Source organism: Urtica dioica, chromosome 11, assembly GCF_054948205.1.
Source record: "Urtica dioica subsp. dioica isolate 48M chromosome 11, U.dioica_male_clone48M_v1_H2, whole genome shotgun sequence".
Classification (NCBI taxonomy): domain Eukaryota; kingdom Viridiplantae; phylum Streptophyta; class Magnoliopsida; order Rosales; family Urticaceae; genus Urtica; species Urtica dioica.
In genome coordinates, this window is record NC_142766.1 from 21712751 (window position 1) to 21725786 (window position 13036).

Genomic DNA, 13036 nt, shown 5'->3' on the forward strand with positions numbered 1-13036 from the left:
ATCACACACGCCCCTGCATATTGCTATATTATTAGGAAATCAACTATGATGAAGAAGTATATATATATTGGAAATGTGTGTGTGACACGCACTTGATAGTGTTGTAGAGCATGCCAAATCAGAAGTCACCTTCAAGGTATTTTTGGTTAAGCCATTATATTATTGCCCAAACTTTGAATTTAGGTAGTTAACTTTCAAAATTCAGGTAAGAACTGCTTAATTAATAGTATTTTGAGAATGTTTATTTTATGTATGACGTACGAGTCACCAAACACATACTATAAGAAAATCGAACCATCAAACCTAAATAATTGCAATATTTAAATTTTAAGTAGTAGAATAATACTACGACTTTAATTTATTAATATATGGTGAATATGATCAATATTCATAAAATAAGTAAGAGATTTTTGGTGGTAGGTAGTTTGATTTAATGGTAATCTCACACATATCTCGGTTGAGAGGTCTTAAGTTCAAGACTCACGAGATGTAAAAATACATGTTTTCTTTAATTATCATAAACTATGTAATATTAGTCAATAATGTCATCTACGTTTATCTCTGCTATTATATTATGTGATAAAAAAAATCATTTTTCAACATTATTAGAAAGCGTTAGCTCGGTTGAGAAGACCTTAGTAATATAATAGACACGTATATATTTAGCTCGACCAATTAAGTAATAGTCAAGTAATTATGTAAGAAATAAAGAATTGATTTGAAAATTGATACGTGTAGTTTCTGTTAGGTTTTAGTTTGTCTTTTTCATGATTTCATCCATAAATAAATAACTAGTACATAACATATAGATGCACTGACTAACGAAGCATTATATTATAATACGGGAATATAATAATAATTGGATCAATAAAAACGAAGAGTGTTTGTGTTTTTATTTCGTTGCTTAATGGACATGAAATATGCAATATGATAGAGGTATAACTGCCAATCGCATGCAGTTACGTCAGGTTAAGAGTTATATATTATACGAGCATCAGGTATTAATCCTAGGTTTCGGTCACTCTAATTCTTGATTAACAAGTCATCTTAGATTCATTATGTTCATAATTCTTCTGTTAAAAAAATAAAGATTCTTCTGCCAACATCCAAATTGTTTAATCTAACCAAACCGACCACTTATCATTTGAAAAAGATAATATATAAACAATATCAAATATGCTATGTTCCATAGGAAAAATTGTTTGCGAAGTATAGTAACGTTTAAACCCTTTAAAAATAGTTTTTTTTTTTTCAAACTATTTAATTTAATATTTTTTTTCTTATATATGTTAGTAAACAAATTAAATAACACAAAAAATAAACTATTTTTTTACAATTTGAAAAACATTATTGTTTAATAAAAACTTAGATACGTTATTCTTGCAATAAGTTTTCAAAAAACTTTAGATACGTTATTCTTGCGATAAGTTTTTAAAAAACACTACCATAAGCAATTTCCTCTATTTCTATTCCATATATGACAGAGACAAGCAAAATAAACCGCGCGTTGCGGACTAATTGAATTTTTGAACATATTATTTGATGTGTTTTGGTATTAATAGATTAAGATATATTCAACATATTATTATTAAGTTTTATATTACTATTATATGAAATATGCTTTTATTATTTTATAACTTTTTTTTACATCACAAATATCAAATGGAAAAGCTATTTTTTTTAAATATATCCCTGTTTTTTTCTTAATTAAATTCTATTTACATTACAATTTTGTCACTTTTAAATAATATGCAAATTCCAAATTACAAATTTAACTCAATTCATAAATATGGAATGTAATTAGGAAAAATCAAATTTTTTACTACTGTATTTTCTCAAAATTGAAATATTTGAAGACTATCTCAAAATATAAATTCTCAATTTCATAAAAGTATAAGATAATGCATAGATTTTCAATGTTAATTTATCAAGTCTAGCTAAGCTAGTATTTTGTTTTTTTTTTAAGACATAGCTCTCTTTGTTATGTTTTTAATTTTTTTTTCTATGAATTTTAGTTTTCAAAATGTTTCGAGAACCCATTAAATTTAGGTCCATATATTCGAGCCAGTGTTTTTAACCACAAAAGTGAAGAAACGACATTTATCATTTACAAACGACGATCCTCGTCGAATTTTATATCAAAATACGAACCGTTGGATATTTTGATTTGGACGGTTAGAATAGCAGCAGTGTAAATATTTTAGAAGTATAAATAAAAAAAAAAACACACTTCTCTTCCACACGACTCTCTCTCTTTCTCTCTCCAAACGTCCAAATATAGATTTGTTTTCTAAAATCGGTTGGTTCGGTTTTGATTTCTGTCGAGGTTGGCATCGTGATTCAGCGAAGGAGAAGAAATAATGGCTGATCGTTCTTATCGTCGCCGGAATTTCAGTGAGGTAAACCTCACGTTCTCTCTTCTTCGTTATCCCTTATGCGTTCTTCTTCCTTGTTCTTTTTTTTTTCCCCTGGAATCTTGTTTGATTTCCGTGTTGGACTCTGTTTTGGTGTGTGTGAAGGCTCGCCGTGAGTCCAATGAAGAGGAAAATTGGAACACCGCACCGAGGAGTATTTCGGCCGGAGATTTTGCTTCCTCGTCGGAGCTGTCGAGGCTCATTGTCATTCTGTGAGGAGGCACAAAGTCGAGCGCCGCGCTGGAGTTCGTTCTAGGTAGCTCTTGAGTCCATCTTCGTTTTTCATTGAGTTTCACTCTGGATTTCTAGGGTTGAGATCTGATTTGGGGCTTATTGAATCTTGAAGCTCAACGTAATCTGAGGAAGGAGACGTGGCTGTGTAGTTGTGTTCATTGGAATTAACGTGAAGCCGACGATTTGGGCCCGTGTATACATCCTCACGTCAAGGTAAGAAAAAAATTCTTGATTTGCTTAGTTGTGGGTCCGAGATGTGATGTTGAGATTTCTGAAGTCGAACTTGAATATGCTTTGCTTGATGAGTGAGAATGTATTCTGATTTGAATGAGACTCAGAGTTGTGTTGCTGGGTTTGATTTGATTCTTGGTGTTGGTTGAAAATCAGAGATGAAATTCCATCATCGTATCTTCATTTCTTATTTCTTATGATTTGTTTTCATTCGTATTTTTATTTATCAGACGAACTAAAATGCAAATTTGAGCAAGAGGAGAACGGTGAGAAGACTCGAGCGACTCAAATGTAGCTATGTTTTTATAGGTATCAAAGATCAGAAGAACGGGTGAGGTGCGTTGAAACGAAGGGCATATATGTAAAGCAATTTTAGGATGGTTCTGAAGAGCTTCTGGGAAATCGAGAAATAAAAGTTTCAAAAATATTTGGCTGGGAAAATTGGTTCAAGAGGAAGACTTCTCTAGAAGAATCCAAAGTCCAATCAATGACATCATTTTTATTTTCGTAAAATTATAATAAAGTGACAAATATGTAGTATACGAGCTAATATACCCGCGCGTTGCCGCGGGTTATATTTGTTAAAAAAATATAAGCATAATTGAAGACAAATCATTTTAAGAAAGAATACATAAATAGTCTGAATATATAGAAGAGCGCGATGACGATGAAAACTGAATATATAAAAGTTTAAAAGAAATGCATAAATTATTCCAAAACACTCTACTACGATGCGAAAGCGAACAAAATGAATTTTCTCATCTTAGAATAAGATTCCCTAAAATTTTAACTTCTAGTTTTTCTATTTAAAAGTTAAGTTATTGCTAGTTTAGTTGTACAAATGTTTTCTTTTTTTATTAACCAAAACATTTATTGTTCTTTGGAATTTGTGTGCAAGAATATTCTGTTTTATTTTCACTTGCTTTTTTTTGAAGTTTTAAGGATTTATCATTTTCTACATCTCAGGTTGAAGTGAAGAAAGCCAGAAAAGAAAAGTGTGGGCCTATATGAGATTGCATCGTATAGGTTTGGCTTAGAGAGGTATGCTATTTCAAAACTGCTTAAGATGTGACCTACCAGATTTTAATGGGTCTTTTAGAACATAAGATGTGACCTAGCAGATTTTAATGGGTCTTTTAGAACAGTTACCAAAAAATGTACCAAGATAATTATTTAGTAAGATTTTACGTCCAACAAAAGTCAACTGTTTTCACTGATGCTTAGTAAGTACACACACACATACATACACACATCTGGTACTGTTGCGAAGTTGATAAAATCATATACATATAGATATACTAATATATGTGATTTATCAAAAAACATGTTCGTCATACTGTTGTGAAGTTGTTACCCCATCTGGTACATCATATCAGTGTTATGAGGTCTTTGTAGTCCTGGAAATACATAACATCTAATAAATCAACAAAGCCTCGAAACTAAATTATGTATAGGAAGTTGATAAAATTAACCAGTACTAAATCATACTCAAGTAAAAAATTTGAATGACAAACATTAATTGTCATTCAAATAAATCAAATAGATTGTTTATTTATTGTCAACCCAGTTTGATTCTCCTTAAGAAATTATGTAATTAAAAAAAAAAACAGAAAGAAAAACAAAGCATGGAAGTTTGAAGTTGACAAATGAAGGACGCGAAGGGGTTTTTTTTTTTTTTTTTGTAGGTTCTTTATTTGGTAGAAATATATTAACAGTGGTACAGACCACGTATTTGTAAGCAGTTTTTATATGATATACAAAGATAATTTTATAAAAGAACAAATATTTAAACTAAAGGAAAAATACCTTACTGGAGTGTGCGAAATGGTTGGGTTTGCGTCATTTGCTGCTGCTTGTGACGTACAAAATTTGTTGAGCAGTTGTAGAGATATGTACATATATGTTTATGTATCACTGTGTAGCCAAAAAGAGTATAATACATGCGCCAAAGTATCATCGCCTTAACTTCTTTTGCTCTTTTTCTTCTTCTTCTTCACTGCATGTTAATATTAGAATAAAAAAAAATTCAACCAAATATATTAAATTCTAGTAATATACCTGAAGAGTTTCCGTTTTATAGATGTCGATGATGTTGCTAATTTCTCAACACTGTAGTAGGGAAAAAATCTATTACATCAAAGATTTGTAATTTGGTTAAAAAATAATATGAGAGATTTTATTACCTCAAACTTCTTTGTATTGGTTTTGGAGTTTTGGGGACCAAAGTTGGAGTGGTCAAAGATGGGCCAACAACTTTTTCCATAAGGTTGTCTTCAAATATTTTCGAAACAATGATAGTCATTGTTGCTGCGTGTTTTTTAAAATAAACTTCGAAGATTTTTTGCACTCCTTTCAGTTGTTCGATTGCCGGTGGAATTACTGCTTGGTCAGTGTAACCTTCGTCAAAAATGAGCACAGAACATGGTTTTTTAATTAAAATTTGTGCAGTTCGTCCGAATATGGTGACTTTTGTTTCTCCACTATCATCTTCAATTTGAGTATTAAGCCTATACCTGCAACATAAATAGCACAGTTTAAATCATAATGGTTAATAAGAAAGTGATTTGTTGTTTAAATAGGCAAAGATGAATAAGTAAACGTAAATTTTCAATAAAAAAAAATTATTTTATTTCAGTAAGGAGGATGGGAAATCGTTTTGAATGAATTTAAGTATATGAATAAATTATTTGTTAAGTAAAGAGGGAGAAAAATAGTGCCTGCATATTTTGGCTGATGTTTCCAAAATATCCTGATTTTGCTCTAATGTCCAATATTTCCAAAAAAAAAATTGCTAGTCTTTGTATTTCATTTTATCAATAAAAGGAGATTTAATAGAAATTTGTGGTAAACATCATGTGAATCGGTATCGTATAGATACTCGAAAGTTAAAAAAAAAAAACTTGCAGTGATAAAAAAAAAGTATCGAACAGTTGGGTAGGAAAGATCTGGTGTAATTAATAGTAATAATAATTGAGTATATTTAGGGGAAAAAATATTACCATGGTATTGGGAGAGTTGAAAGATGTCCATGATCATCACACCAACCCTAAACCCAAACCCGTATAAAGACTTACGGCTTGTCTTGTAGAAGGTTGGCTATTGAAGATATTTTCAAGAAAAGGTATGGCTATTTTTTTTGGTTTTTTTTTTTTTTTTGGATTTTTTTTATCTGTACGTGAAAGATAAGATTTATATTTAACAAATGGAGGATTGAACTTAGTGAAGATTTACACAGGAGCATGATTGAGCAGAGATTTTTTTTATTGAATAAGGAAAGAACTGTATTTTAAAAAAAAGGTAATTGATTTGTGTTGGCGGTTGATGAACTTGAGTATAGAACAGTGATGATTTTATTGTATTTTTTCTTTTTCTGTGCGGTAAATATGCGTGGAAATGAGAACAGGTCTATTTATAGGCCTTTCAGATTGTATATTCGTGTAGATGAGGATGTCAATTTGCTCCAGTACGTATCTTACATGTGTAGTCATTGAGAATATCAATTTCCAGGTCCTAGAAACCGGAAGAGTATTTGGACATCGAGAAACACTTAAAATTACTTGCTCTTTAAGTTAACCGATTACCTTTATATTTTTTTTTCTTTAAAGACTTGCATTTTTGCTGTTGTATAACATCAAAACCAGTATTTTTAGCCGACTTACTTTGACTATAAAGACAAAGATATATAATAGATAAAGAACGAAAAATCAGAATGATAAAAGATAAATATTGGAAGCATCAAACCATCATCCCAATTAATAGGGAAATGACAAAAAAAACCATGTTTTAAAAAATACATACTTGTTTTCTTTATTGTTTAACAATACAAAATGGGAATAAATGGAAATAATATAGGCAAAATAGTAATTCAAGTTTGCAAACGCCCAATTAATAGGGAAATGACTATAGAAACCATGTTTTAAAAATACATATTTGTTTTCTTTATTGTTTAACAATACAAAATGAGAATAAATGAAAATAATATAGGCAAAATAGTAATTCAAGTTTGCAAACGCTACTTTAGTTGAATATAGAATGTTAGAGTTACTGTAGACTTAACAGTATTATGAGAGCAACATATTATTTAATAATGAGAGCAACATAATTTATAAATTTATACATGAATATATTAAATTAGTTAATATCAATAATAAACATATAGTCGAATGAATTATAATATATATGTATTCAAATAGTGAAACTATATATTATTTATCTGTGACATAAAAATATATATATATATATGGAACCTATGACTTGATTCATTCCAATGAAAATGAGCTACTTTGAAGTAATTTTTTTTTTTACTGATTAACGGAGAAAGTACTTTCTTGAATCCATAAAATAACATTGCTCCAATTAATACATACTCAAATAAAAAAACTACTAATAATTAAACGGAATTGAAAGCCCAATATTAAGCAAAAAACAGAAGCCCATTTGGTAGAGCCGCATAAAATCTCTGATCTCTCTCTCTCTCTCAATGCCGATTAGGTTTTCTTGGCTTTTTTTCAGTTTCCTTTCTTAGAGTTTCATAAGAGTCGCATAAAATCTCTATCCCTCGCTGATTAGGTTTTATTCTGGGCTTTTTCAGTTGACGCGTTTGTGTTCGGTGAATTGGAAAAGGTAAGATTTTCTTCCTCTCATTTGTTTGCTTCTCTCTGTGTACTTGTTTTCGTCTCTGAATCGAGTTTGTTTTCATTTCTTTGCGATTTCGTTACACCGATCTCATGATCCAAATTATCCAGATCTCAAATCAATTTGGAAGTCTGTCAGGTTCGTTTATATGTTCCTGCTATGAATTATTTTCTTCATTTTTTTCCCGGGGATTAGTAGTGGGTTAAATTTCGGATTTTTTTCCTACGGTTTAGATGTTGTTGACTCTGTTAATCTTGTTGGCTATTCGATCGCTTTGTTAATTTATCACGTTCCCATCCTTCCAGCCCTCGTGGGTGAATGAATCGAAACCATCACACACGAGTTGAATTTGAACAAGTTTTAGGGTCGTGTGTTATATATAAAGGATGTGAAATACATAGTAATGAATTAGTCGCTGTTATAAATCGATGACAAAAATACTACGAGCAGAGGAGATGAATTTCACTATGTCCAAAAACAGGTTACAAGAAGGAATAAGTAAACCGTAGGAAAAAAATTCGAAATTTAACCCACTACTAATTCTCCGGGAAAAAAAATGAGATTTGTTGTACTGCGGGCTTTTCGGGCCCGCGCATAACCGTTCAGGTCACCAACATTAACATGCACAGTCAAGCAAACGAAGGAATTGAATGGCGTGATTGAGCACAGGTATGATCGGAGCCGGGTCGGTTCGGAGCCAAAGAGCGGTGTTGGTTTGGCGTCGGAGTTTCTCGGCGGGCGGTCCGAAATCTAAGAGGGGCGGGAAAGGCGGGGCCAGCGACGGCCCACAAGAGTCGAAGCTGAGCAAAGAGGAAAGGTGTTCGACTGTGGTCGGTGCAAACATACTCAAAGAAGGGACGGACCCGAAAATTCTGCCCGACTCGGAGTACCCGAGCTGGCTCTTCCAACTGCTCGACAAAAGGCCCGCCCTGAGCGAGCTTCGCCGGAAGGACAAAGACTCTCTCTCCTTCGACGAACTCAAGCGCCTCGTCAAGCTCGATACCCGCGCCAGGATCAAGGAGAACAACTTGTCAAAGGCCAAGAACTGAGTCCCTTTTCTGAGCATTCCTTTTCGGTTTATCTTGCTTCTTATTCGTTCATACGGTATTGAGATCGGGAATATGCATCGAGGACACGGAGATAACGATCGCCCCCCCTGGTAATTTGTTGTATTTAAAGCACTGTTCTGGTTTATGGCTTCGCTGGAAAGTAATTCAAGCTTTCATTTTATATGTGCTTTTGTAACGCTTGAAACTTGTGGTCCAAGTAAAAGACCATCGGGGGATTTTTTTTAAGGCTGTATTGTTTGTGCTGGTTTTGAAATGGTTTATTCACTCTGCAATATATTTGTAACCTTCTTAGCTCTCATTATTCATTTTCTGATTCTCATCCACTTGCTCCATAATTCAGTAATCTTATAGTTTTTTTTTTTTTTTTAATAGTATACAGTCCATAATTCAGTAACAATGTAAAAGGAGATACTGTTTCTGCATATGAAATGATATTTTGAACATATCTTTCAGACAGCACGATTTTTTGTCCATGCCGGTCATATTGGATAGATAGCTTTCCCCAATATAATAATTTGATGCCTAGAAAACTGATTGTGAACTAGTTCTTTCTATGCTCGAGAGAACTGAAAAGAAAGTTTGAATTTTGAGACCCCGAAAGACAGGCTTGAATTTTGAGACCCCGAAAGACAGGCGAATGGATAAGTAAATGGTCTAATAGTGGACTTTTGAGTACAAAAGTAGTACTATAAAAATGTGCTCTCTCTCACATTAGTCAAATCAGGATTAGTCTAATAGAAAGGCTATTGAAGTTTTGAAGTAGAAACTCAAGTGGATGTATGTAAGGGTGTAAAGTTTAAGTTGTTTACCATAGATATAGTCTTCTCTGATTAAAGAAAAACTCGTGCTTAGACTTTTTAATTTAAATTGTTTAAATCAATTAGTTTTGTGGCCTAAAATCTAATGTCGGAAAGGCAAGGATTTCGCATATAGCATCTTGTTCAGAAAAGTGGACGTTTTATTTTGGGCAATACTATAATTGAAGATCTTGCTCAAAACACCAAGTCAATATTTGGGTTATCATTATTTCTTGACGTAATCCTTACAATTGCGCCGACATAGATAATCGAGAGAGCCATTTTAGTAATCATGACATAAAAGAAGCACGTGAGAAAAAGAGTAAAAGGTTCAACAAAGTTGAATAAAATACGATGAACCTAAAACCTTTGTTTCTTTGTTCTTTCCATTATAAATACGCTTACGTACAATATATAGTATGCTTTACCTTGTCCCATTAAACAGTAAAAATATAGAAAAATATATATACATTTTGCGTTGTGGCGCATGAAAATTTTGACCACTATGCATCATAAAGTGTCGGATATATATATATATATATATATATATATATATATATATATATATATATATATAAATATGTGTATATTTATGTCATGCGAACAAACTTTTCTTCACTCTTTTTTTCGTTTGTAAGAGAAGCAATTACCTAGAAACTCAACGATGGTAATGGTATACATGACCAAATAATATCGTCACTTGCTTTTCAGCTAAGCATAAAAGTTAAGAGTTGAATATATCACGTCTTGTGCGTGTACACACACACACACGCATATAAAAGAGACGAGAAGTATGGTCTTACAGTTTGAAATGTGGATCCATAAAATGCCATATCTAATGGTCTTGGTGGCTAGATGGGATTGAAATAGAGAGATCATAGGTAAAAAAAGAAAATATTTATAAATAAAAAAATGGTGAGAACGCCTTGTTGTGAGAAGATGGGAGTGAAAAAAGGACCATGGACTCCTGAAGAAGATCACATACTCGTGTCTTACATCCAAAAATATGGCCATGAAAATTGGAGGGCTCTTCCTAAGCAAGCAGGTATGTTATTATAATTTAGACGCTTTCCTTTGTTTCATTTCATACTCGATATATATTCTCTCTTGACATTAGTTAGTAACAAAAAAAAATCCATTTCAATATTTTCGATTAGGCCTTTTGAGGTGTGGTAAAAGTTGTCGGCTTCGGTGGATCAATTACTTGAGACCCGACATCAAACGCGGAAACTTCACCAAAGAAGACGAAGAAGCCATCGTTCATCTTCACCAACTTCTTGGTAATAGGTATGTACAAGATATCTATGTATGTATGTTTATATTTGGTGACCCGAATGCAATTTGGTCGGACCCGAAAAGGCCGTGGTGCGACAATCTGGTTTTTTTTCCCCGAGACTCGGTAGTTGCTTGAGAGAGAGAGGATTGTATAGACTTTCCTAGTTTTCAAATTTCGTCTACAATTTTTTTTTTACTCGAAATCTGTTTTTATTGATTCTTGTACAATTTTTATTGATATGTTTGTATAGTTCTGATTAATTGTGTTGTTTGAGACACAGATGGTCAGCCATAGCAGCGAAGTTACCAGGAAGAACAGACAACGAAATAAAGAACTTTTGGCACACCCACTTGAAGAAGAAGCTTCGACGAACGGTCAATAGTAATCCCATCATGAATGAAGCCATGACTGATCATCATCCCAATCATCTTCATCGTCATGACTCTGTTGCATTGATGTCACATGCAAAAGACGACGATGAACGACAGTCGGAAGATGCCACGTGGGATTCCAAATACTATACTGATCTAGTGATGGAAAATCCGAGGTTGTTGGATGCTAATGATGATCATGATGGAATGTTTTTTGGCGAAAGTAAATTAGCTGTTGATGAAGAAATGGGTTTTTGGTATGACCTGTTTGTTAAATCATCTGGAGAACATTCTTGATCGTCACTGCCTTGGTTTTTGTCGTCATAGTTTGATTATTCTTTTTCTTATATTTTTCATGTGTTAAGAGTTTTTTGTTTTTTTTTTTTCTCTTGGATTCCAAATTTGACTGTTGGATTGGGAAAAGTAAAGCGGGTTGAATTGTAATATTGGAAAATATAGAAATGTAATATTAACCTTTTGACTTTGCGTCTACTTTTCCACCTCTTTTTCTCATGTTTTTTTAATGCGCATAATTCAAATTCGGACAGAAAAAAAAGCCTTAGTAAGTAGTAATAATTTTCCATAAATTAAGTTAAGAATATTAATAATAAAGGACTATGTTGTAGCATTTCCTCGCCGACAAAAAAACGACAACTCATAAAAAAAAAGTCTATTATGTAAAAAAAAAGACTAAGTCAGAATTATACGTCATCTTTATAGCTATTTACCTAAAATTCGCGAAACATTGACTATATAACAATTTCAAACGTTTTAGCTGTTTTTATCTAACTTTAGGCCTACAATGACATTGGGCTTTACATAAACCCAAACTCATTAGTCCCAAAATAAACTCTACCATCAAACGAATAAAGCTCAACATTCCGCCTTTGAGCCCACTCAAAACATCTGTATAGATGCTCGGCGAGGCCCATCAGAAATCGCACTTAGCGAGCTACTCGGTGAGCCTCTCATCAAAGTCCCTTGGCCATCGTACTCGACGAAGCCCCTCGGCCGTCTAGATCAACGGGGCATCTTAAGTTGGCCGCTCGTCACGGCATCTTTGGTCAGTCTTCTTCGACTAGTCTCTCAGCAAGCCATTCTCGTCCATCTTCTCGATAAGGTCCCCACAAAGCTCGAAGCTTTGCGTCCGCTCGAAATGCTTAGTGCTCGTATGCTTGACCTCGGACACTTAAAAGTCTCTAGTCGTCGAGTACACAAACTTCCCGAGTCTTCTTCATGTCAGGCCTCCCCATCTCCAAGCCTTCTATTTGCATATAGGTCCATTTGGTTCCATGACCCTTCAAAGTCTCTCAATCCTTCTCTACTCTTATAAGTATCTCTTTCCACCAAAGTTTGAGATATACTTTTTCAACTTCGCGAAACTTTGTCCCATTTTCACCTTATCTTTCTTTGTAAATTATAGAGACGAGCTTAGATTTACACCCAATCCAACTAATATTGAATCGGAAGATAATCACATACAGCTCAATAACTTAACTCTCTTCTCTTTACTATGGTGGCGGTGGCGTGGAATCAAATTTTTTGGCAAAAGCGACAAAATAAGGAGTCAACGGTCATTTAACCCACGCGTGATCATATGATCTGGCAAATTTTTTAATGCTTACTTGAAAATAGACATAAACACTCAATCACCTTGTATATAATAAGTTAATTATATCTATATGTATAGAAAAAGTGTTTGTATCTCAATAATTAATAGCATATCACGTGTCTTGTATATATAACTTAATTACATAAATATTATTCTTCATTCACATAATCAAACAGTTGATTTTTTTTTTTTTTTTTGGCCCTCTTAATAATTAATTTAGTGAAAAAAGATTTGACCAAAAGTGAGAAACGATCACGATGGGACTCGAACCCATAATCTCCCGCTCCGGAGGCGAGCGCCTTATCCATTAGGCCACGCGACCACTTATGCGTATACTGACAATTGTTTAAAATATAATATAAAAATATTATCCACTATAATTCGTAAAATACCTTT

General features: G+C 33.1%; 2 protein-coding genes, 1 long non-coding RNA gene and 1 other non-coding gene across 12 annotated transcripts; 3 read left to right on the plus strand and 1 right to left on the minus strand.

Annotated features, from left to right (window-relative positions):
* The first annotated feature begins 2245 nt into the window (after positions 1-2245).
* Positions 2246-6007, plus strand: LOC149382379 (uncharacterized). 4 transcript variants are annotated; one of them, XR_016301983.1, is made up of 6 exons: positions 2246-2399; positions 2520-2670; positions 2761-2861; positions 3110-3215; positions 3846-3920; positions 4490-4513. It is a non-coding gene; the product is annotated as an uncharacterized LOC149382379 (long non-coding RNA). The 4 variants fall into 4 exon arrangements; XR_016301981.1 differs by having other exon boundaries at positions 3846-6007; XR_016301982.1 differs by lacking the exons at positions 3846-3920; positions 4490-4513 and having other exon boundaries at positions 2246-2394; positions 3110-3649.
* Positions 6008-7319: 1312 nt separating this feature from the next.
* LOC149382380 (Mitochondrial ribosomal protein L37) lies at positions 7320-8903 on the plus strand. 6 transcript variants are annotated; one of them, XM_089601700.1, is made up of 3 exons: positions 7320-7502; positions 7625-7652; positions 8144-8903. In XM_089601700.1, exon 3 carries the CDS (start codon positions 8186-8188, stop codon positions 8561-8563), a length of 378 nt encoding a protein of 125 aa, XP_089457826.1. In that variant the 5' UTR covers positions 7320-7502; positions 7625-7652; positions 8144-8185; the 3' UTR covers positions 8564-8903. The 6 variants fall into 6 exon arrangements, with proteins under 6 accessions (XP_089457826.1, XP_089457827.1, XP_089457824.1 ...); XM_089601701.1 differs by having other exon boundaries at positions 8184-8903; XM_089601698.1 differs by having other exon boundaries at positions 7328-7501; positions 7609-7652; positions 8121-8903.
* A 1171-nt stretch (positions 8904-10074) lies between these two features.
* Positions 10075-11514, plus strand: LOC149382381 (transcription factor MYB14-like). Its single transcript, XM_089630555.1, has 3 exons — positions 10075-10426; positions 10539-10668; positions 10938-11514. Exons 1-3 carry the CDS (start codon positions 10294-10296, stop codon positions 11323-11325), a joined length of 651 nt encoding a protein of 216 aa, XP_089486681.1. The 5' UTR covers positions 10075-10293; the 3' UTR covers positions 11326-11514.
* A 1375-nt stretch (positions 11515-12889) lies between these two features.
* TRNAR-CCG (transfer RNA arginine (anticodon CCG)) lies at positions 12890-12962 on the minus strand. The gene has a single exon. It is a non-coding gene; the product is annotated as a tRNA-Arg (tRNA).
* Between the last annotated feature and the right edge of the window lie 74 nt (positions 12963-13036).